The sequence below is a fragment of the Anguilla anguilla genome, chromosome 2, assembly GCF_013347855.1.
Source record: "Anguilla anguilla isolate fAngAng1 chromosome 2, fAngAng1.pri, whole genome shotgun sequence".
Classification (NCBI taxonomy): domain Eukaryota; kingdom Metazoa; phylum Chordata; class Actinopteri; order Anguilliformes; family Anguillidae; genus Anguilla; species Anguilla anguilla.
This window is the reverse complement of record NC_049202.1, coordinates 37,881,249-37,905,541: the sequence shown is the minus strand read 5'-3', so window position 1 is coordinate 37,905,541 and position 24,293 is coordinate 37,881,249. Positions and strand designations below refer to the sequence as shown.

The 24,293-nt window shown below is 48.2% G+C and overlaps 1 protein-coding gene across 2 annotated transcripts in view; it reads right to left on the bottom strand.

Moving 5' to 3' along the window:
- plxdc1 (plexin domain containing 1) overlaps positions 1-23,818 on the bottom strand; it is a 44,672-nt gene extending 20,854 nt beyond the window's left edge. For both annotated transcript variants that reach the window (XM_035406468.1, XM_035406469.1), the window contains exons 1-2: positions 23,377-23,818; positions 4,386-4,552 (exon numbers count right to left, since the gene is read on the bottom strand). In XM_035406468.1, the coding sequence (XP_035262359.1) occupies positions 4,386-4,552; positions 23,377-23,452 (243 nt within the window). In that variant the 5' untranslated portion in view covers positions 23,453-23,818. The remainder of the gene's footprint in view (positions 1-4,385; positions 4,553-23,376) is intronic.
- Between the last annotated feature and the right edge of the window lie 475 nt (positions 23,819-24,293).

Here is a 24,293-nt window from a genome sequence, read left to right as displayed (position 1 = left end):
TTCACATGTGCTCAAACACACTCACAAACTCACATATCCGAATAACGCAGCTTATGTGTCTCGATTTGTCCTGAGCACAATGCATCCTCTCAGCTGGCTTGAGTCCATGTGACCTTTTCTTATGCTCTGTTAGTCTCCCACAAACTCCAAACGCTGGTTTAAAATATGTGAACAACAGCAGATCCCATTGCTTTTAGATGATGAGCACTACTTGTGTTTAACTTGAAATCAAGCTAAGGAATGCCGCAAATTCTCCTAAAGTTGACAAAGTCTGTTTACAGACAGATCAGTTTTTTCTTTCTTCTTGGAAGTATCCAGTGGTAAAACATGTCCCGTTCAAATACTTTTTACATGAAAATATAGCCGCCAAACTTTAGTGTGGTTTGGCTCAGACGCAGTCCTGCAAAGTTTTCTTTGGTGAAAGCCTTCGCTTTGGCCTTTCCCTGGTTACGTTTGTTTTTAAAAAAGCATTTGGATCATCACTCCTGGCTTTGCTTCTCAGTTCTTCCTTTGCTACGGACAAACACTCAACTCAAGTACATTACAGTCTAGACATTTAGCAGACACTCCTATCCACAGAAACTTACACAGCTTACACTCTCTACATCCGTTTATACAGCAGGAAGAAATTCAGGTTAAGTACCTTTCTCAAAGCTGCAACAGCAGTGGCACCTCCCGTGAATCAAATTTAGATCCCAGTAGTAAGATTTAAAAGCCAACCATTACCCTAAACTGCCTAGCAACAGCAAGGTGTCCATTATCCCCGTGTGATCCCATCTCTTATTCCTTCAAACCACCAGTCAGTCCATCAATCGAATTTGGCAAAGCCGTTTCTTCAGTAAAAGAATCACCACACACTGCTACACAACCGATGAACTGATTAGTTTGCCCTTGAATATAAATCTATTCATCTGACTTGGCATGAAAGACATATTCCTAACCCCATGTGGCTTTAAAATCGACTGATGTCAGTTCAGTTGAGAGCTTCTTTCATTTTGTGAGAGGCCAATTAGGCTGAATCAAAAAAAAAAAAAACAAACAAAAAAAAACAGTTCACACAAGGACCGAGAGAGAATCCCTGAACAAGTCCCATTAAAAAGAATTCATGGATACTCCCTTATAGATGATAGATAGATGCAGACCGTCTCAAGCTAACATAACGGAAAATGCTAAACTATAACCGGTAACCCACGATTCCATTAATATCTGCTTTTGAGAGACGTGCACGTGCTCACAGAAACGCTGCCATTTTAAGCCTGTCTTGTGAAAGCACCTATGCGGCACATTCATCGGCCCGCCTGAACGGATTCACGGAGCTCAAAGGCGTTATTAATGCGCGCTTTCGCTCAAGGTGACAGAGAGGAACGATCGTGGGAAGGAGGAAAAGTAGAGCAGTCACGTTAAGAGCAGCGGGCGCTCCACATAGAGGAGGTGGCCTAGATTCTCCCATTCCCCGTTCCTCCCGTATCTCGGCCGGGGGGGGGGGGGGGGACGAACGAGAGGAAGACCGCGCTGAAGGCTGGCCGCTCTTGCCAGAGGAGCCCGGCGCACACGTAGCCGCCCTTAAGCCAGCGCTGTAACCTGGCAGGACAGGAACGCGGAACCTGTTTTCAATTTGCGACGCGGGGGAAAGGGGAGAAGCGTAACGCACTTTATTTTGATGGAAAATATAATTGCCAGCGTGTTCCAGAAATGGGATACGCAAGGATACACACACACACGCACGCACACACACGGCCAGGTGTCCACACACAAACACCGTGAACGAGGGGAGAATCTATGCCGTTACCAGATAAGCAAGACTAATTGGGTTCTGCTCCTTGACAAAGTCCTTGACTAGAAGTGAAAGGCCACACTGTTTCCCACAGTGCTGCGTCGGTGGGCTGGAACGAAGTCACAGTAGAGGCAGATTGAAAGTGAAAATACGGCGCCGTGGTTGGAGCCGAGTGTGGAGATGAAGGACAGCTGGTGCGGCGCGTGCCACCATGTGGGCGGTGGCCTGCAACGGAACCTTCATAGCTACATTAGCAGCAGGCTAACAGGGGCCTGCCAGCACTGTAGGTTAAGATTATGTGAAACAGGATAATGAAACATTATGCGTCAACAGGGTGGTGCAACGGAGTCCGTGCAGCGCAGGGGCCCTCCGCATGGCGGGAGGCGAGTACCGCCGTGAAAAAGATCAACAAAGACAAAGAAAGACCAACGGGGAAGGAGTGTGGCAGAACAAACAGAAAAAGAATGCTTGAAGAGCCTTGCATAACAAGCGGAAGGGGGGGGGGGGGGGGGGGGGGGGGGGGGTACGGGGTGTACTCGGGTAAGCTGGGGCAGACTGCTGTAATGGGGTGTTTATCTGCAGCGCCACAGCTTTGTTTAATATAAGGTCAGGCGAGATAGAGTTGAGAAGGGACAGCGCAGACTTTCCAGTCAAATAACTCACCATCAAAGCACCTACGGCTTTGAAGCATCCGCAGATTTGTTGGCGCCTTGTTTTCGCTAGGAATTGTCTCTTCTTACGCATATAAGGGATGTTCTTGAGAGTATGAACCTTGGGTCTTATGGGGTGAGGCGGGGGGGGGGGGGGGGTGGGGGGCTTAGAACCTAATTTTGTGGTGTTGACGCTCCGGGCCACAGATTTTAAGCTTGCGTCTGATGTTGATCATGTGTAAGGGTTCAAATGAGGTACAGGGCGTCTGAACAGCACAGACCTCATTCTCTTGATGTGCCCCGCAAGAACAAAGTGAGGGTAAATCAGAAGTACATCATGAAGTGGATGTGTGTGTGTGTGTGCGTGTGTGTGTGTGTGTGTATGTGTGTCTGAATGTGTGTGTGTGTGTGTGTGTGTATGTGTGTCTGAATGTGTGTGTGTGTGTGTGTGTGTATCTGAATGAAAGTATGTGTGCACAAGTGTCTTTGTTTTGTGTGTTTGTGTGTGTCTGAGCGTATGTGCTTGTGCGCATGTGCGTACATGCGTGTATGTCTGTTTATTTGTGTGTGCACGTGAGTGTATGTCCATACGTGTGTGTGTGTGTGTGTGTGTGTGTGTGCATGTGCGCATGTGTGAGTGTGTGCATAAATGTGATTGTGTGCATACGAATGCATGTGTGTGAGCGTGTGTGATAGTTGCTGATCAATAGAGACCGAACACCTTATATGGGGAGCACTGGCTCACACACATTGGGCACACCTCCAGTGATCATCCCTTAGTTTGATTCATTGATATCAGAGCTAGTCGTGGCCCAGGATCTGTCAATCTCTGCGAGCGGAGGAGTGGAAACAGCGCCTTCCATCAATCACAGCGCCGGGCGAGGCTCCGCCTCCCCTTCCAGAGCGCAGCGATGGAGGGGGAGCCCACTTGCAGGTGCGCAGGTCTTACATTTTGGACAACTGCTCTCGATTTTCACCGCCGACCCTACGTTATTGCAGCCTTACCAGGGAATCAAAAACAGAGAGATCAAGGTGAGCCCCATTCACAAGAAAACAGGTCACGCGCCAGAACGTCAGCAGACAGTGTTTCATCCAGACTGAAGCCCACTTTCGATGACCTGCTCTGTTCAAACATCCTGAGGCCCTGAAGGATCCTACCGCAGATTGACACCATCTGACAGGAATGTACAGTAAATCCGGGAGTGACAGTGAGATTTTTTTGCGAGAGACAGAACAGCACATCCTCTGCTCATTTCAGAGGGCTGCTGTGTTGCACCGAGGCCCTAAAAAAAGATGATCTACCTAGCAGATGTGACCAATCGGAGCTCGGCGCACTTCGGGCCTGCCAGAGCTCCTCCGCAGAGCTCGAGCGGAAAGAGCAGCGAACGAGAGCGCTGCCTCTCGGGCACCCGGCGCGTCCCTTCTCGCCGGCGGAAATGCGTTTCGGAAAATGCCCGCCCATCCCTTCTGAACCGAGCGCGCCGCGAGCGGCAGCCGCAATCAGGAGCGCTCCGAGCCCCTCCGCTGACCCAGCCCCGCAGGGCAGGAGCGAACGAGCCGTCGCTAATTCAGGAGCGCCCCGGCTCCGCTGTGAAACGGTAATTAGCGGTGACTAATGGCCGCGCAATTAGCGGCCCGTCGGCTGCGCGCGGGGAGGGCGGGGCCTGTGAGAGGTGAGGACGGGGGGCGGGGGTTACCGGCTGCCCGTCACTGTCCCTCAGAGCTCACTGGGTGGAGAAATCTCCCGTCAAAGCACTCATAGCCCCAGTTATAACGGGGATTAATGGCTGCAATCCCTGAATGGATGCAAAGAGCCCTGTGGTTGATGAACTGTTTACAAAAATTTACAATCCAGGCAATAGGCGCGCGCACACACACACAAACACACACACAGACACATACTACACACACACGCATATGCACACACACACACTGAAACGCACACGCCCCAGTGTACTCACCACAATACGGGTCATGTTGTCGGGCAGGGTGTCGATAGCCAGGCCTCCCCCCAGCGTGTCCCGGGCCGCTCTGGGCCGGCCCGTGTCCGGGAGGGATTCCGGGTGCCTGTGGTCTCTGTGGAGGCCCAGCGAGCCCTCCGCAGTCCACGCCGACCCGTACGCCCCACCTGGCCAAAACACAGAACAGGAGCTCATGTGCTCACAGCGCAAGTACAGCTGCGGTGCTTCAGGAAAAAGTCCCCACAAACAGCCCTGTCTGCTTCCATTTCCTCACAGGGCAAGCGAGGTAAAGAAAGACCTTGAGAAACAAACAACCGTGAGGAAAATGTCCATTTATTATTTGGTTTTAGCTCATTTTCCAAATTTGTAAGCGGGCCGGGGAAGCTGAGCCAGTGCTAACAACAGCAGACATATTATTGGCTCGTGCGTGTTTGTGGGTGGAACCACCGAGGTTAACCCCCCCGAGGCCAACATGCGGAACAGAGGTGTTAAACTGGGGGGGGTTAGAATTACAGATCTGTTGTTGCGTGAGACAGACTTGCCATGTTTACAAAACAAGAGAAGTTTGGTTGCTTGAAAACAATGCTGATTTCCAGTGCTGACTCACTTTGCTCGCTGACATCACAATGGCCAGTTTCCCATAGACAGATGCAGGAACCAATGGAAGGGACAATATCTCCTCTCATCAGACTGAAGGAGACTCATGCCAACTAGCTTACAAGACAAGGTGAGATTGATGGCACTCAATAACAAAATTAAGACTACAATAGATAACTGCATGCATCATGACATACGCCTGAGCTGAACTCTGCTGTTGGTTGCCAGGACAAACTGCTGGCAACCATGAAACATCCCACCTTTTCTACTCACGTGTCATTAAATTCAGTGAATCATGCATCGCTTTCCTTCCTGAAGGGGAATCGAAGTTCAAGTGGAGCTTTCGTGCTCGTCAAATGCCTTAGCTGGCGGCTAGGCTGTGATCTAATGATTTGTTTTGGTTCAGGGTATGTGAAAAAAGCCTAAGAAAAGAGCATGTCTTCAGGTCCAGTTTTTACACCTTGGATTTCAGCATGATGGATGGGCCTCCTAACTCTAACTCTGGCTGTCTCTTAGCCAAAGTGTCCACTGGAGGGGGAGCTGGAGCTAGTTACCTTTGCTCTATTAACTGTTAACTCTTTCTCTCTCTCGTGCACGCACACACACACTGCAGATATTTCTGGTTCTTATTTATATTTTATATATTTATAACTTGCTAGCAGCAGAATCAGCACCGGCCGAGTTTTAGTAACAAAGACAAAAAAAGCAGGAGAACACTGGAAAGAATGCTGGCCAGTTCTTCGCTGTTTAATCACTGTTTCGGAAAAGATATTAAAACAACACACACGCACACACACACAAAACAGAAACGCCCACGGCTGCTTTGTCAGCCTGCCACTTCACTTTTTCCAATCTCGGCGACGAAAATCTCAAGAGTGCTTTGCTCTCCTGTATCCTGGCTGCCAGACTCCACCTCCTCAAGAGATCTTGCTGGGCGTATCCCGACAATGTCCCGACGACGACCCTCACGTGTCGTCAGCCTCGGGAGGTTTTCGGGGCGCTCACCTGTAAATCAGCCGAGGGAAGCACTTGTGCAAATCCTCTCCAGAGGAACCTCGTGCTATCGGAAATGTGGCCAGGTTCTCGCGTCCATCTGTTTTTCGTTCAAACCTTTAAGCCTCTAACATTCGAAACATTACCGCGCCTGCGCTTCGGCGTTTCGCGGAAAAGCTGTCTCTGAGGGCGGGTTCAGTCGGCCGTTTGTGATGTCACTGACGCACGGCGCTACTCGGCCGTACATAATCAAGCCCTGCTTCGAAAACGATCAGCAAAGTGGAAGCCAAGAGCTATCAGAGGCGGATGTCGGGACATCGAACTGGGACGCGTCATGGAATCAAAGCAACAGTACCCTTTTACCTACAGTGTTAACATGTGCTCTCTTAAAGAAAAGGGTTCAGAAAGGGTGATTTGGCTTGTCTTCATAAGGTTCTTTTGCACTGGAGGAACCTTTGCCTGAACTCAGGAACTTTCTCTGGAAACTCAGGAACGTTTTGGTTTTCCACCTCCATTAACTGATTTTGGTTCCTGTGGCACGGTGTCTATACCCATTTTTGGTCCCTGCGGTAGTACTTAGTGGTGGAGTACTGAACATCACTGATTAGTCAAATGCAACATTTGAGAGAATCGCCAAGCAGACCAATTGAATCTTCATTGGAAAAACAAAATCATGTAAAACTGTGGGCCAGTGACAAGATGCAAGCTTTGATCAGTATCTGGTCGGAGGACAACATTCAGAGGGACTTTGAGTTGGAGACCCATAACGAAAAGGTGGACCAAAAAATGTCTATGCGTTTAGCTGAACTGAGCATAGATCACTCAGTTAAATGCCGTCAGTGAAAAAATTCAAAAACTGAAGCAGGATTACAAACAAATTTAAGACCACAATAACTGGGGTAGACAATAATAGACAGACCAGCCAAAGGCTCAGAAATGACCTCTTAAATGTAACCATAACTCCTATTTTGCCTAATCTTCACAGTTCTCGAGATGTGATGAGAAAGCAAAATCGAACGCGCGCCAGGAACCATGTGGATAGCTCCTGCTCTCTTTCAGTTCCTACAACCCACTGGAAGAGGGGCTATTGGGTAACCCTTTTCAGTTCTTTCTTCAACCTTCGATGGTAGGTGAGAATCGTGAAATTTCCTAGAACCATTTTTCCTGAAAAGAACCCTTGATTTGATAGGGTTCCTCTACGGGGAGCTCTTTTTTCTGAGAGTTAACCTGAGGTGCTTCTCCAGTCTTTGTCTCCCGGAGCACTATTTCACAACAGAGCCGTGCAGAACACAGCAGCCTAATAAGGGCAGTTAACGGTGTGTTTTTGTTTGTGTCTGTGACCGTATCTCAGTTCTGGAGAGCGAATCCATCCGTTCTTCTCCCTTGTTTGCCAAAGAACGCTGCGCTGGAAAATAAAGTCGTGAGGCTTGCTTGGCAGCTGTAGCCCCCTCTCAAATAACGTTCAGTGCAGGTTTTCATCTATATGTATAAATTATTCCAAGCAACATATAGTACCATTCTTTACCCGTCAGATCCCACACAACATCGAATTCTACGCACACCTGGCTTCAAAAAGCAGAGCCCAGCATAACCCCCCAATAGCACAGGGGAGGTCAGTGGCCACCCAATGACTGACACCACAGCCAGACGTCGGCGAGATCCCCTGGCAACAGCGGCCTCCTCCAGGGTCAACGAGTCGCCACGGCACTGGAGAACATGCCGGAAGAAACACAGAATCACAACAGTCTGAGAGGACAAAAAGTACGAAAATGAGTGAGTAAGAGAGTGTGGAGAGACTGAGAGAAGTGGTCCAACTTTGGGGAGGCCAGGGCAAACTGCCCAGTACTCACATAAATAAAACCTAAAACTCCTACAGTGTTCTGCTGATATTGATCTACTCTCACGGTTTGTCTGTCAGGGAGCAGCCCTGTTTTGTGCCTTCGTTAATATTTCAACTGCCAGATTGCTTTTATTTTTCTGTGAAAGATGCTGAAAGAGTACACCTAGCTGTCAAGAGCATGTGAGAATATACTACACTTTTGACATGTACCTTAACTGCATGATAAAAGAGGAAGACCCTAACTTTTGGTAAACAGGCTTTGAGTAGTTGGAATGGAATTGAAAAGGGCACTGTTGACCACGCCCTGCGATAGATTGGTGGCCTGTCCAGGGTGTATTCCTGCCTCTCGCCCAATGCACGCTGGGATAGGCTCCAGCACCCCCGCGATCCTGCTCAGGATAAGCGGGTATAGATTATGGATGGATGGATAGACTGTTGACCACAGTGTTAAGCTCCCTTTCTAGACATAATTGAGAAACTTTGGCTTGGTGTGACTTGGCTCTTAAGTCCCTTTAAGAAAATGTATTTCGCAAGAAGTCATTACCGCCCCAAAAATAGACCACTGTTGTTAGACCTCACCCTGTGTGGTAATGCCTGAAAGCCTGCTATTCGCTTTTAATTACTTTTACTGAATTATAGACAAGGCTCGACAGCAAAGCCATTTCCCATAAAAATGATGCAATTACTGTGACCTTGTGGCCACTCCTGGTACATTCATAAGGCACTAAGGGCTGAAAGTGAATTCTTATTAAAGAGGAATCTGAAGATGCATGACCCTGGCAGCGTATCAAGAGTCAGTCAGGCTGAGGAGCGCAACATGGCGTTCGCTCGCCACTGTTCGGGTCATAGCGCCTGGTTTTATTTGTTCACACACAAGGAGAAGCTGTCATTACCGAAGCTGCAGTGGGCCAGAGAGAAAGCAGTTTAGAGAGAAAACTGCAGTCAGCGAAGAGGCACAAGTACATGTTTTGTAAGAGATTTGTTTTGTGTGATTGTCATTACTACTATTGCACATGTGAGGAGGAGAGGAAAAAAATAGGATGGAGAGGTAGCACAGGTGGAACTGACTGCTACTTGCCTTCTACTAGTGAATGTGGCACAAGATAGCAGCTGTATTGATGCCCAAATTCACGCACCCACGCACCCATGCCAGGCGCCTTTCCACACGCGTTCGCGAGCACTAATCAATAACCCCTCCACTCCCCCCAGACAGGGAGCAGCCACAGAATGGCACCATGATTACAATTAAACGACATTCATTTAGCAAACACCGGGGAGAAGGTAAATGCATACACCCGATAGCGTGCAGTCTGCAACGCACAGGCCTATGAGGGTCTCATTAAACACACACATTATGGCTTCTCCTACGCACACATTTTTCCCTCGGTTGCTGATGTGAAATGGGGGGGGGGGCGGGGGGCGTGTTTTCTATTTGACAAATTCACCAAAAACAAACAGATGAGCAGGGCCGGTGTGCATGATGCCTGGGCCTGGGGCAAAATTATTTCAACGGGCCTCGCCCCCCAATCAATGGCCAACATTTATGAGTGAGGATCTCTCTCTCTCTCTCCTGGGCTGGGCCGGGACATCTTCCCCGATTGCCCCCCCCCCCCAGACGCCAGGCCTGCAGATGAGTACAAAGGTAGAAAGAGTACAGATGCGCCTCCAGAGGAACAAAATGAACCGCTCCTCCATCTGCACGTCGCCGGGCCCGGGCGGCTCCGCACCGCTCGACGCGCTCGCTGGTTTTGACGAGCCGTCCCCCGAGGGTTGGCGGTCCCGCGGGGAGAACAGCGGCTCTGAACGTGAGAAGCACGCGAAAACTGAATCGGATACGCAACAAAAAAAAGGGGGGAGGTGGGGGCGCAGGAGAACATGGCCGAGCTGTCCTTTTAAATGAAGGTTCTTTTAAAAAAAACTGACAGGAAAGACTGGGAGTGACTCCAGAAATTATAACCCCCGCAGAACCAGAGCAGCTGTGAACAACCGGTCCTTTCTTTTATTGAGGGAGACTCAGATATGACACAGCGAGTAATGAACGGCACAACCGTTTGGGAATTGTACTGGACTACACACGGGGTTAAGGAGTCCGGGGTGGGGGGTGGTGGGGGGTATGGGGGGTGATGAAGGAAGTGTGTGTGTGTGGGGGGGGGGGGGATCCTCAGCGTGCCACAGCGGGAACGACAGACAGTCCGCAGCATGATGAGGGGGGGGGGTAGAGGGGGTACAACCCAATGTGTTATTTATCACTGCTGAAAGGGAGGGCGGGGGGGGGGGGGGTGGGGGTCACTGCTAGAAGGCGCCTTGCAATATGAAAGCTTAACTCAAGTTTTATGAGTGTCTGGGTAAGAGGGCGGGAGGGGGTCAAAGGGTGAAAGGTTTACTCTGATCCTCTTACCACTGAATTCATTTCGAACCGTTATTTATGACGCTAGCTTGTTTGAGATACACATTTTGTATTATCTTTTTAACTATTAGCATTTAGCTTTTTTATGAGCAAAAAAAAACATATTTTAAAATATTATACTGCTGCGTGTTTACAAAGCCATTCAGATTAAAGGCCATGTTCAAAGGCACAGTCAGCACCGCAAGATGGGAGTCAATCCAGAAACCCTCCGGTTCAAAGGCAGGGTCCTAAATCAACAGCCCATGCTGCTCCTGGCACGAGGCTAATCGAAAAGGGACGACGGACGCAAAAGGGGCCGGCCGACGTGTGCCACAAAGGAAGTGCTGAGGCAGTAACTTTCAGTACCGCTAATCTCAACATCAGCCACATGTCTCACACACATCAGAGAGGAATCTCAGCACCAATCATTGCAGTTAAAGAAGACCCTCAGCACCAATCACAGCTCTTACAGCGTCAAAGAGGAACCTCAGCTCCAGTCACAGCTCTTACACTGTCAGAGGTGGAAATGCCCTCAAAACAGGCAAACTGACCATTCAAGAACATGATTCTCACAACACCTCAAAGTGTGTGGCACGTGTACCTCTGGCCATTGTGACTGGTCACTTTTACTGAGACTTCACAGACACATCACACAACTAAAACACTCATGAACTTCAACTGAGGAACACCTGCAAATCACATTATGGTTTACGTGGGTTAAATGCAAGTTTCTTACAATCAGCAGGCAAATTTAGCAGCCTCGGAAACAAGAGTAGGCCCTTTAGCCAATCAACAACAAATTTATAACTGGCGACCAGCTGCAGAGGAGTCTGACATTAGACTGAAGAGAGCTAAGCTGACATAATTCAATCCCTTCACTTTCCTCTGTTTTGAGAGGGGAAAGCTCGGTGGTGGAGGTGCAGCGCTGGAGGAGGCAGCTGTGCGGAGGGCAGCGTTGACCCAGCACTGTGTTCCTGAAGGCTTCGCTGGGTCGCCTGCACCATGGGAACACAGCACATCTGCATTCAGCTGGACTCCACCAGGGTAACGAACTGTATCTGCACTGGAGACGGCAGCACAGAGAACCACAGACATTTACAATGAGGAGAGGAGAATAAAGAGGAGTGCAGAGAGGAGAGGAGTAAAGAGAGGAGTGTAAGAGAGCAGCATAAACAGGAGTGCAGAGAGAAGAGGAGTGCAGAGAGGACCACAAAGAGGAGGGGAATAAAGAAAGGAGAGGAGCGCAGGCAGGAGGGGAGTAAAGAGAGAAGAGGAGGGGAGTACAGCAAAGAGAGGAGCACAGAGAAAGGTGCAGAGAGGAGGGGAGGAAAAGAGGAGTGGTCAATCAGCTTTCCACTGAGACACTCCAGGGATGAAGCAATTTTGGCAGCAATTTTGGGAGGGGTGAGAAAGACCGAAAGTGAAATGAGATGGCGCGAAGTGTCTGAGAGTCTGAGGAGAGGAGGAAGACAGAGCGAGGCAGAGACAGAGAGAGAGAGAGTGTCACAGGGGAGCTGTTTCTAATTGCAGCCCTTGTTTGATCTCATTGTGAGAGACCCGGGCTATTTCCGCAGCAGCATAATCACGGCCCAGTAACTGAATCAAATGAGCCACTTGTGCGCCTGATGAGAACTTCAGGAGTGATCACGAACTGACAAAGGCCTCTTAGTCTCAACGCTTTGGTCCTGTGCGGTATGTTTTGCCTGTTTAAGAAGCTTTCTAACCTTTGTATTCTTTTTGAGAGCTCTTGGGGGTGTCTTCTACCCCCATCTGGGAAAAGCATCCTTTAGTGCAATCATAATTTGTGTGTTTATTTACATACTTTTGGTCGATTAAAGTGAATTAAGCGTCACTTCCAGCCCAACTGTGTAATTAGATTACTAACAGCTGCAAAAACCGGTGGGGGAATTCACCGAAAGTGAGTGGTGAAAGGTTACTGACCCAGAAAGATTTCAGCATATGTTGTTTCACCAAAACATTTCTGAAGTGACCTTCAGACATTACACACTGGAAGAGACATTAAGACCAATTACAGAATGGTGGGAAAACATTTACTCAGTGAAGATGCCGGCTTATCGGGTCAATATGCCTGCATAATTGCATGCATGTTTTTTGACACTTCTGAGAGGTCGCTCTGTCATTTTTTGGCTGTCTTAAAAACAGTAAAAAAGCAATAAAGTTGTCCCATAAAACTGCCAGCGCTGGAGAATTTGACTTTTATTAGCAGAGCCTACAGCAGTGCTAATCATTGAAAGCTGAGTTGACAGTTCACAGCCAGCGTGGAGGAGACAGTTTCCCAGAGAGCACTGCACTGTACCCAGTTCTGCCGCGGCTGCCGTTCCGCCAGCGCCGTGAAGCCCAACCCTACAGCCCCTTCCGCAGCCCCACCCAGAACGCCGCACCTTCCGAGCCGCTTCGGGTTTCCCAGAGGCCTCCGCTCCAGCTGCCCAGTTCATTACGCATAGCCGTCATCATCCCAAGGCTCTCCATCTCCTCGCTATTATCTAACTCTGTGGTAACGAACCCTGTTCCTGGAGATCTACCATCCTGTAGGTCTTCATTTCAACCCAAGCAAAGCCACGCCTCATTCAACAGCTAGAGATCCCATCGAGCTGCTAATTAGTAGAGTCAGGTGTACCAAATTAGGGTTGAAATAAAAACCTATAGGACAGTAGATCTCCAGGAACAGGGTTGGTTACCACTGGTCTAACCCTAACCCTAACTCTAACCTTCCCCCCAAACCACTGTTGCCTTCCACGAGTCTCAGAGGTATAGCCCACAGAACAGACTCCCAGCTCCTGCACTCTCAGTGCTAGAAACAGGAGATGAATGAAGACGCCAGGAGCATGTGCTACGGAAGGGGGCAGCGAATCCGGCTAAAAATAAACCCAATTATCCACCTCTTTTCTGCACTTTTACAGCCAAATCCCTCTGCTCTTCTTCTCCCCTTCTGTTCAATTCCCCCCCCCCCCCCCATACACTCCCCAGAAAGCAGCTCCATGCAATCAGCACACTCCCCTCTTTGCCCAAAAATACATAAACATTTAAACAAAAATTCAAAACAGACATTAAAGTAAACACATCAAAAGAAATGGAAAAAAAGATCTGATAGGAGGGTGACCATGATGTCTTTCGGAAATGGTTTCAGTCGGGTTTTATGCAAAACAAGAAAAGAAGCATCTGCTAATCAATAATTTATTGGAGAGGGGTTTGAAATTACTTTTAGACATTACATTATTTATTTGCTTTGAAAGTGCCCGGATACTGAGCAACTTAACTACCTCATTCGTTTTAATCATATTATCCAATTATATAGCTAGATGTTTTGCTGAAGCTGCTCTGGACGAAGGCCCATTTTTAACCCACTGCACTACAATGCCCCACAGTGTCACTCAGTATATATATATTACAAGCCCTTGTTCTGTATGGGCATTTACCCATTAGAACTTTGTTTGGAGTGTCATAAGGCAGGCCAAAGGCATAAATCAGTTAAAAAAACAGGCCAAATCTCCAAAGGAAAAAGAAACGAAGAAGAAAACGATAATCATCTTGTTTCTGGGCCAATAATTTGGTTGGTAAACAAGCGCCCAAACGGTTCCGCGAAAGGTCCAGAGACCGCAGAACCACATGTGTTTGGTTACATGCGCTTTAATGTGCTTTTAAAGGTTCTGGCCAATAAAAATGATGAGTGTGAACGCCCTGCCCTTCCTGAGTGGATTAGAAAACTGGCAAAAACTCGCCCATCTGGCACGCACCCTACCCACAACGCACTGCTCATACTGAACCAGCCTATAATCTGCATAAGGACACAACGGATACGTCATGCAGCTGGGCCTGCTTAGGCACGGCTTATAAGGCCGTCTGCGCCGTGACTAATCAGATCAGCCGAGATTTAGAAACACGCATAAAATGGGAATATGGCAACCCGCCCATCACCCGTTGGTGAGCGTCATGCAGGTATTTCACAAGATCAATCAGAGCACAGTAGCATGCAGCTGCTGGCAAAACAGCAGTGCGGAGTGGAAACTGAGGACTCCCCACTCACTGCAGTGAGCCACTGGGACGGAGGTCCAATCCCAGAGATCTTTACACCGCTCTCAAACCCAGACCCCAAATGTCAATACGCAAAGCTAAGCAAAACTTGGGCAGGCGGTGGTCCCAACGGCAGGAGAATACGTTTCTAAAAGCAGCCTCCGTCCCTTCACTGGCCAGATGTGAATACAGAAGGACAAAGGCACAGCAGCTGTGTTCAGGAAAACAGGCTTAATACTGATGTTCAGGATTTATCTGCGACTACAAGAGTACTCTGTAAGCCCTGTCTTGAACTAGATTAATTGTGTTTCTGCTGCACAGGACATGCAAGCCTTTCGAGGCACACCAAGAGGACCTGCCAAAGGACAGTGGGGAACAGGATGGCCAAATCCTGACCTCACCGCCCTCGCTTCTACATGAATGTCCTTTTCATCAAAGCCACATCAGCTGCTTTTACACTTAAACACAACTAGTTTTGAACTTCACCAGGATGGTGGACTGCGCGAACAGTGTAGCTGATTCTAGCACTTCTTACCTATGCTGCTACTCGTTCTAAGAGCATTAATGATCTTGTTCTGAAGTAATGCTGCTCTTATACATTTTAAATGAGTTTAATTTAATTCCTCCATTAAAGCGCCATTTTCTAGTCATCTGAAAATGAATGTAGCGTAATGGGATCTGTGAAAAGAAAGATTCCACTGTCAGACTTCCACATCTCATCATTTCTCACAATCCTAGTGGTGCCCTTCCATTTTCATGGACACTATGAGATTGAACTCAATGGCCAGCTCCAACATCACTGATTGAGATGTGTTTCATGTCTTACATCTTCACAATGCCTATGGTATAGACACACCAAAGCACCAAAAGGCATTCAAAAGGCATTTGCTGGTTAGTCAACATACTCTGGAACATTGGACAATCCCGCACAGTGCTTCTTCCTTATACGATGTAAGGCACAAAGCGGACAAATCAAAAATGAATTCCTTTAAAAAGCACTTTTCATAACGTAATGGATCACTCTTTGGGAAGGAGCTTCTGCACCTTGGCCACATGAAAAGACATTCAGGAAGTGACTACTTTCAGCGCAAGATTGTCTCATTTCTCTGAGGGACGGGATCTGGGCGAAAGAACTCTTGAGTCACACAGAACGTGACGACGGGTGAAAAGAGAAGGGTCTTCTCTCTACATTCCCGCACGGGGCGATCCGGCCTCTTCACCGTGAACGGCCGCGTGCATGCGCAGCGTCTGCTCCTCGAGGGGCGAAGCAGGCCGCCTGATCCTTCGCGTTCAAGGGCGACCGTAACCATGGGACACATATAAAAACAGCAACAGGACCTGGGCTGATAACAATTAGGACAAGTCAGTTAAACCGCGAGAATATATGGGTCAAATCTGAAACATTTTGGTCACATAACTGTGGGAAAGAACGAGCAGCCAATCTAATTGCAACTGGAGTTCATTTTGAAACGAGAGCATCTGCTGAATGACCTATTCATAAAAAACCTAATAATGACGATGGAGTCACGCAGGATTTTACAAGACATTAATCAGAGTCAGAAGATCATCGGCCTAATTTTAAGACGAGAAAATCAAAAATGTACAGAAATCGTAATGCATTTTTATCTTTCTCAAGCCAAAATTTATCATCTGAAATCTCCAATGCAGCAGATTTCTGAGTACACACAGTTCCCCTTCTACATCCTGAAAATAAATGATTTAGTAATAATGGACTTCAAGCCTATTACTGGTATCCCAACAGGAAGACATCATTTAAAGCATAAAGTCTCAATGATGGGAAAGTTTTTAAAAACATTTTGCCCTTCTGAAGTTGATGTTCTGGGAGCAATAAATACATTTTGTTTCTGTAGAGTTCGGAACTTTGTCAAAATTAAATATGTAAATGGGCCAATATGTTAATTATTAAACAAACTTTGAGTGAAGTTCCACATCCGATTGAATAAATGTGTGTTCAGACCTAAAACAACCAGCAATAGAAGACCAGATAAGATTTCTGGGACATGAATCAAAGAATTAAGGAATAAATTGACATTTTAGAGTACAAACTAATTCAATTTCTGTTCTTCCCTTTCCCCTGCTGCAGTCTCAATAAAAGAAGGCAGGGCATACACCACTGGTGATTATAGCCACCTGATCAGCAGTTGCCATTTAATTTAAACCGTCAGATGGCGTTGCAGCAACGGGCTGGGCTTGAAATTGGAGTTAGGCCTTCCAAATTGTGTGAAAAAATTGGACACAAAAGGATCTGAAAAAGGTGAGGGAACATTGATTGATTGAGTCGGTACTCTCCTCCTCCTGGAGAGGCAGCTAAAAACCCTCAGGAGCTTGAAATAATTGGAATGGAGACCAGGATTGAGAGGCCCGTTCATTTTAATTGGCTGTCATTCAACAGACTCAGCCATTCTTCACCTGGAGGACTGTGCTTTGCTTGAAGCAGGGGTCGGAGGCAAGCAACATTTTAGCAGTTCGAAACTCAAAGCACCAGCCTGAACATCCATGTAACATTTCTGGGTTCGAGCATTCTCTTGAAATGGAATGCGAAGCAAAAAAAAAAATCTCATTCAGCACCAAACTAAAGGAACAACTATGTTAGCTCTGGAAACATAAGAAAGTGGAGGGACTGGCTCAGATGCTCATTCCACTGAAGAATTCTGTGGACGTTTTCCTGACGGCTGAACTGCCAGCTCACCAGACACTATACTAATTAAACTCTGTTTCTGTAATTAAATATTTGCAATGTCTGAACATGATTTTCCATGTGGCAGCTCAGCACGAGGAAATGCACTCCTACAGAGTATGCCGCTGATCTGAATGTGTCCTTCAGATGAGATCCCAGAAACAAGGAGCCACAAATAACATCAAGAACTCAGCACTCAACACACTCATTAAAACAAATAATAAAAAATTAAGGTAGTAACCTGGCAGTTCCAGTTAATTTGCTCATGGTGGTTCTGCCCCTTGTTGTAAAGTGTTGTGGCACTTGGGACTCATGCACTGCACAGAAGTCGCTAATGTCATACCTAACTCCAGCTCATGAGGATAATAAAGCTAGTGGGCTAGACGAGGGCAACCACGCAGCACGCATTAAGAACAAAAGAATACAGTAAATTACTCCTGTTTATTTTCCATGTTAATTAGCGCACAGCTTGGCAACCTATACCCATGGCACAATATCGCAGCTTTTCTAGTTCAGGTGTGGGAAATCCCGTTCCATACGAGCCATCTGTTTTTGGATTTCATGCCAACTTCTGCTCTTAAATGTTTCATGGGCTCTTTCATTTACATGACCTGACATTTTGGCTGCATGTACTAGATAAGCGTGATGACAGCTGAAGACTAATGGTGTGCCTCTATGAAACATCTTCCCACAGTCTAATCTAGGAGTGCCCCCGCTGTGGTGCACAGAGATAACTAATCGAGCCAGGGAAAACTGGTGGAAACAAAAGCCCACATGTACACCAGGGGTTCTCCTCTGCTGTTTTAGTGGAAGGAAGCAGATGACAGAAATAGACGGACCTACAAATACATACAGAAACAAAAGCCTTGGCTTTGCCAGAGCATACGTATTTTGACCACATGTAGACCTATCTAGATGTAAAGCAATGGAAAGGGCTGTTGGACTCATAGCATGGCAAAGGTAGACAATATAATAAGAGAGACTATAGGACAAGAGAGGTGAGTGCAAGCCACCTTTCATTCAAAAGACAGGTAAAGTTTGCATTTTACAAAATATAAAGGTGATGAAAATCCTAATCTGCAAAGCTAAAATTTATGGTCAGGAAATTATAAAATGTTTTTTTGGAAAATGTCCTGTGCATGCCTCATGTACATACAGGAAAGGTGGAAACTCTATGCACTGTATAGGTGGGCAGTGTCTATGCACTATTTTGTAGAGATCAAACACTGGGGACACGTTTCTCAAGAAAAAGGACTTAATATACTAGTTTGTTGTCCACTAAATATGACATGAGATGAAAAATTCCATTCGATGCCTTGGCTTTGTTGACGTCTCAGCCTATTTCAGATGAACAAGCTTGGTCACTGCGGTCAGGCAGTGAGCTCTGCTGTCTGATGATGTACTGCTGCTCTCCCAAGTTCAGTTAGAGGGGAAGTAGATTGATCTGAGATATTTTTCAGTGGGGAAGTCAGAGAAGGGGTCAGAGCTTAAAACCACATGATTCGCTGTCTCCTGCCACAGAAAACACAGTTTGGCATATTGCTGGGACCAAGGCAGTGAAGAAAACAGTTTGTGGAAATGATTCCATGAATGACACTCCACTGCAGGTTCAATTCAATTCAATTTAATTTAATTCAGTTCGTGGGAATGATCCCATGGATGACATTCCCCTGCAGGTTCAATTCAATTCAATGCATTTCATGGAAATAATCCCATGGATAACATCCCACTGCAGGTTCAATTGAATTCAATTCAATTCAGTTAAGTTCAGTTCAGTTCAGTTCAGGTCAGTTCAGTTCAATTCAATTCAATTTTATTCGAACAGCACTTTTTACAAAGAGCATTGTCACAAAGCAGCTTTGCAGAGATCTGGGTCTGAACCCCCAAGAGCATGCCTAGCGTGACAGTGGCCAGGAAAAACTGGTAATGAAAGAAACCTTGAGCAGAACCTGACTCAGAGGGGGGAACCCATCTGCCTCTGGCTGGCACCAGTTACCTGAATAAGGTTGATTACACTACATGGATAATAAACAGTAAATAAATGTCAATGAGAATGAGTCATTGAAGCTGGGCCAGCTCTGGCCATAGCGGGAGATAAGTCCGGAAGGATAATGGGGGGGCACTAACAATTTTAGCAACTTGCTCTGGCTGGCGCAGACCTCTGACATCTGAACAGGTGTGCTGAACTTCATGGCAGCACCTGTGTGTACAGTATCCTCCATTTAGGAATCAATCGACAAAATTGTCCAACTTCTCAGACCACTTATATCCGGGTAGAAACCCTACAATAGTAAAAAAAAAGTAGGGGCATGCTATGTCACCACCACCCAGCTAGAGCTCCCCCAATCACCTCCAGCACACGACGGGAAAGAGAGAGAAGACCACAAAAAGAGAGAGAGAGAGGGGAGAGGGGGACATAGGAAAGGTGAAAGGCAGATCATGACGCTCATCATTGCTTCACAAAGCACATGGGCCCACTGTACAGCATGCATTTTCAGTGTGCACTTTTGTGACTTGCTTTGTCTGTTTCTATTTGCAGCATGTGTTATTTATTCGATTTCACCTGGCGCCAGAGAAATCTGGTTTCCTGCTCCGCCTCAACTTCCTGAAATGCACTTACCATTCAGACACGGGTTACGCATTACAGTATGTACAGGTGGTACGTTTTTGGAGTTTCACAGGTCAATAGCATGTTGGGTCATTTTTTGTTCATCCTTTCCAATTTCAAAAGACTGAGGCCTTTATAAGAAAGAATTCCCAGAATTTCCAGAATTCTCCACACAATAACACAATAAATAAAAGCCAGTCGTGCAGCAAGCTCCATTCTGTATCGTCTGCCTGCATTCCTCAGCCTTAGATCGATTGACAAAATTTATTAAAACCGGAGAGGGGAAACTTGGTTAGCCGCTACGACAAAAACAATTACAATAACATATCCGACAGCGTCTTGTCCTCCTCCACCACCAGGCCCTCTGCAGCTCCATCTGCAGGCCTCCTCCTCTCTCCTCCCAGAGCAGTATTCAGGGAGAGGTGCTAAAAATGAGGCCTAAATGAGAGGCTGGATGACGGATGACATCACTGAGCCTCGTCTTGGAAAGCCGTCACGCTCACGGTTGTGTTTTCCCAGTTTCCATTGAATTCCGCCCTGATTCATGGTCTCCTTCCCGCACTGCAGTAACTCGAGCCCTGACTGAGACAAAGAACAAGTTGCTCTGTCTCAAGACAGGCAGCATATGCTTCATCCAGTCCCGGTGAGAAATAAAACATTGATCCACCTGTAAACAGAAAGTAAGCAACCGGGAGTCCAACCCCTGGCTTCTGGAGCACAGCCAGGAGATCTCGAAAGCGTGCTACAAATGCCACCATAATGCCAAGCTCCTTGTGGCTGAGATTAGCATGGGGGGGGGGAGGGGAGTCATAGTCGAATCCTTCCCTGCATCCGCGAAGGTAAATCATGCATCTGTCAGCTCATTGCAGTCTCTCTTTCTCGCTCTATCTTTCTCTCTCTCTCTTTCTTTATCTCTCTCTTTTTCTTTCTCCCTCTCAGTCTCTCTCTGTTGGCATGAGAGGTACAGTCGGCAGGGTATGAGGACTGCAGTCTCACACAGGGGAAATGGACAAGGACTCCTTTGCCGAAATGAGACTGATTTAATGGGCCTTTTGGTCTGGGGGCCAGGGAGATCAGCAGAGCAGTGGGAGGGGGCACCTGTTCTCTGGAGGCTTCTTAACCCCACTGGGATTTCAGCGGAGGCAAAGAAGGGCAGCCGTTTGTTAAACAAGCGGACTGTAGGAAGGCCGGTCATCATGAAGGTCAATGAGTCGAAAGGAGCAGGAAAGATGTTTTGGGTTATGCGTGGTCCTGCGTCAGGCGGTCGAAGCCAAGGTGAACCCACAGGGCCATGTTCGCTCAGAGGTGCGCGGGAGGACGTGATCTCATTTGTCACCGCGGGTGACGGGCGCGATTGAGCTCCCAGGAGAGCAGTTCCCTTTGTTTATGTGGCAGAGCCTGAAGCTGGGGATGTCATCAGGACCTGTCTCTCAGAGATGATTTATTACCTGCCGGAACCCTTTTTTAATAAGTCTGCACATATCCAATTCCCTCCCTAATTTGCAAAGTCCAATTACCTGCAACGGCAGCAGCCACGTTCAAGCGCAAACCCTTCTGTAGACAACTACAGTTCTCCTTCGAAACATGTGATGTCGCCAGCTGCTTCTTTTCACACCACAGACTACAGCTAAGCTCTCACAGAGTGGAGTTGGAGGAAGACCTTTTATATGCAGCTTGGGCATGCAGCCCACGGGCGCCCGACCAATCAGCGGGTGTCTCTGATAGCGATGAAACACAGACCCCTAAACAACTGAACCCTCGGCAGGACTCTCAAGAGATCTGCTCGTCCAAACCCATCGGGCACCGCCAACCTGAACCCGTCACCGCTTCCCTTCTGCTGCAACTGCTCTGGGCCTGGCCCGGTGGGAATCGGCAAAGAGATGCACCACGGGAAAGGGAAACCACTGCCTTTCCGCTCCGCTGCAGATCAGAGGAGAAAGAGACTACAGACAGAGCGAGACTGTTCTGCACATGCAGCCCTGCGGGCGGGACCTGGATCTGCTATGCCTTTCGAACCCGCACTCGCATTGCTTGAACACAGCAGAGGAATCCAGTGCGGAGCGGAGGCTGATAAGTCAGTCCGTTTGTTCAACGCCCTCGTCACATGGCAACCGCTTCACATTCAAGCACCGACGGGACTCATCGGCCGGAAGATGGACTGAGAGCCAAAGCGAAAGAGAGAAAGAAAGAGAGAGAGAGAGAGAGCAAGAGAGATTGCTTTGGCAATCCGCATACATGTACGTGATGCCAATAAAGCTAATCTGAATTTGAATTTAAGAGAATGGGGGGGGGGGGCAGACTCAGGCTGTTTTCGGGAGATCTGTGAAGCACCCTCGGCGACACCTTGCATTCGCGTGTCTCATGTGTGGGCGAGCGGTCGTCCATCATCAGACCAGCAGAGCTGCCCCAGAGCCCCCTGCAGCAGCGCTCCACGCTGCACCGCTGGGGCAGGGATCAGCGGAGGGGTGCAGAAAGTAGAGCAGCTCTGTGCAGGAGGAGGAGGAGGAGGAGGAGGAGGAGAGGAACTGGGGCTTCTAAAAATACAACACCTCTGAGAGATATAAATGCACATGTGCTCACACACTACCCGTCCATATAAATGCCTACACAGGCAGGGGCTGTACATACGGCACTATTGTAAACAAGCGCACACACACACACACACAAGCACAACAATACGCACACTTATATCCCAAAAAAAAACCCACAATGCACTTTACACACGTACGCCCCGCAGACACTTCAGCTTGCACACACAAGTCCAGAAACAGTAACCGACACGCACTATGACCCAAAATACGACACGACACACAAACACATCGCCGGACATCTCACGAACACAATTAAGACACTGCGTCCCATGTTGACAGTAACTTTCAGCCCAAGGCTAAAAGGCTGCACACCAGCCCACGCCAGGAAAAGACAGAATTATGAATCGCTCCTCTGTTATAGGAGAAGCGCTCGTGCCATAGCGGTCTATGCGCAAGACAGCTGCGCCGGTCGGGCACCCAGCAGTCACAGACGGGCGCTGAACGCGTTTCAGTGCGCTGTGCAGGAATGCTCCTCCGAGTCATGCAACCGCTCCAGAAAAACGAAACTTCTCTCCGTTCCAAAACGAAAACCCGCACGAACACATCCTGTTTAAAGCCCCATAAACCACCGACCGCGGCCCGTAAATAAACCCTCGGCGCGTCTCTTTCGGTCAACAAAGGCCGTAAATCGTATTCGATTCCTGAAGTTCGCTCTGAGAATTGCAAAAAAAAAAAAAAAAAAAAAGGTCACGTGAAAACCATCGACCGGAACGTGCATCTCCATCGGGGGGGTTACCGGACAGAGGAGAGGAGCCTGCGCTGGCGATGACCGCAACCGCGCGGTCGCACCGAACTTTCGGCCCCAAAGCCATAAAAGCACAGAACCGGCGGGGGGGGGTGACCCAGCCCGGGTGCAGATCGCGGTCCCGGTCACCGCAGCCCGGGTCTCTCCGCGGGGAACGCGGCATCCTCCTCACCTGAGTCCGTCCGCTTCCCAGGAACCCCAGCTAAACCGCGAGCGGCGCGTAAGAGGACGAGGAGCGCGCGGCGGATGCTACGGTACATCCACTGCGCTCGGCGTAAGGTCATCGGGGGGGGGGGGGTTCCCTAAACGATGACCTCACCTGAGAGGCGGGAGGTGGGAGACGCGGCAGATGCGGGTCCGCGGCGGAGACGGACGAGGCGAGAGAGACAGAGGGAGGCGAGGGTGAGGGAGAGGGTGAGGGTGAGAGAGGGGGAGGCGAGCGCGGGGGCATTCCCGGAGGCGTCCCGAGAAAGAACGCCGGGGGTGAGACGGAGCCCTTACCTCTTCGCTCCTGAGCCCAAACTCTCCCCAGCTGCGCAGTGGACAGGCAGATGATCACCGCTGCGCACAGAGCCATGTTCTGACGCCTGTGCCTCGCTCCGGTCTCGCTCCTCTCCTCTCCTCCCGTCAACTTTGCACGTTAGACCAGGGCTTCCAGCTGGTCCTCTCTCTCTCTCTCTCGCTCCCTCTCCCCCCTTTTTGTTCGCTTTGTCTTCTTCCCTCTCTCTCAGTGCTGTTCTGTCGTTGCCATGGTGATGTAGGACTTATGCAATGAGTGATAAGGTGTTGCAGTTGAGATGAAAGTATCGTCTTCCTCTGCCTATCTGCCTCTCGCTCTCATTTTTGCCTCAGCTTGCCTCTTCCCGGTTTCTGTCTGCCTCTCTCTCTGTTTCTAAATCTGTCTTAACTACACTGGGTCTCCAGGGTTGTTCTGTGAAATTGGAGCAGAGACTACCCCACATAGATATATTCATTACATTTCTACCTTTTTTTCCATTCTTCAAACATTAAAAAGTCTGCAGTTGGGACGGAGGTTTGGTGCCTCCTGGTGGCTATATATTCAAATATATAAAACAGAAGGCAGTGGAAATAGAAGCATGTGTGGTACTGACAATTATTGATAGTTCAGCTTGAGTATTTGCTGCACAAATGTCTAGATGAGCTGTGTGACAATGTTTTCAAATTTAATCCAGGTTAAGACAGATTCTGAGAAAATCCATGAAAGATGTTGTTTTGTGCAAGAAAACATGCCACATTATTTGAAACATGACATACGATCAGCAAAACTAGAAACTTCTAGAACTATAAACACACCCCCACATGAAGCGGCTTCCGATCGCCATGACGACCGGTAGTACAGAAAAATAACATGCTGTTGGGATATTTCACAAAATGAACTGGAACAAGCCTGCAAAATC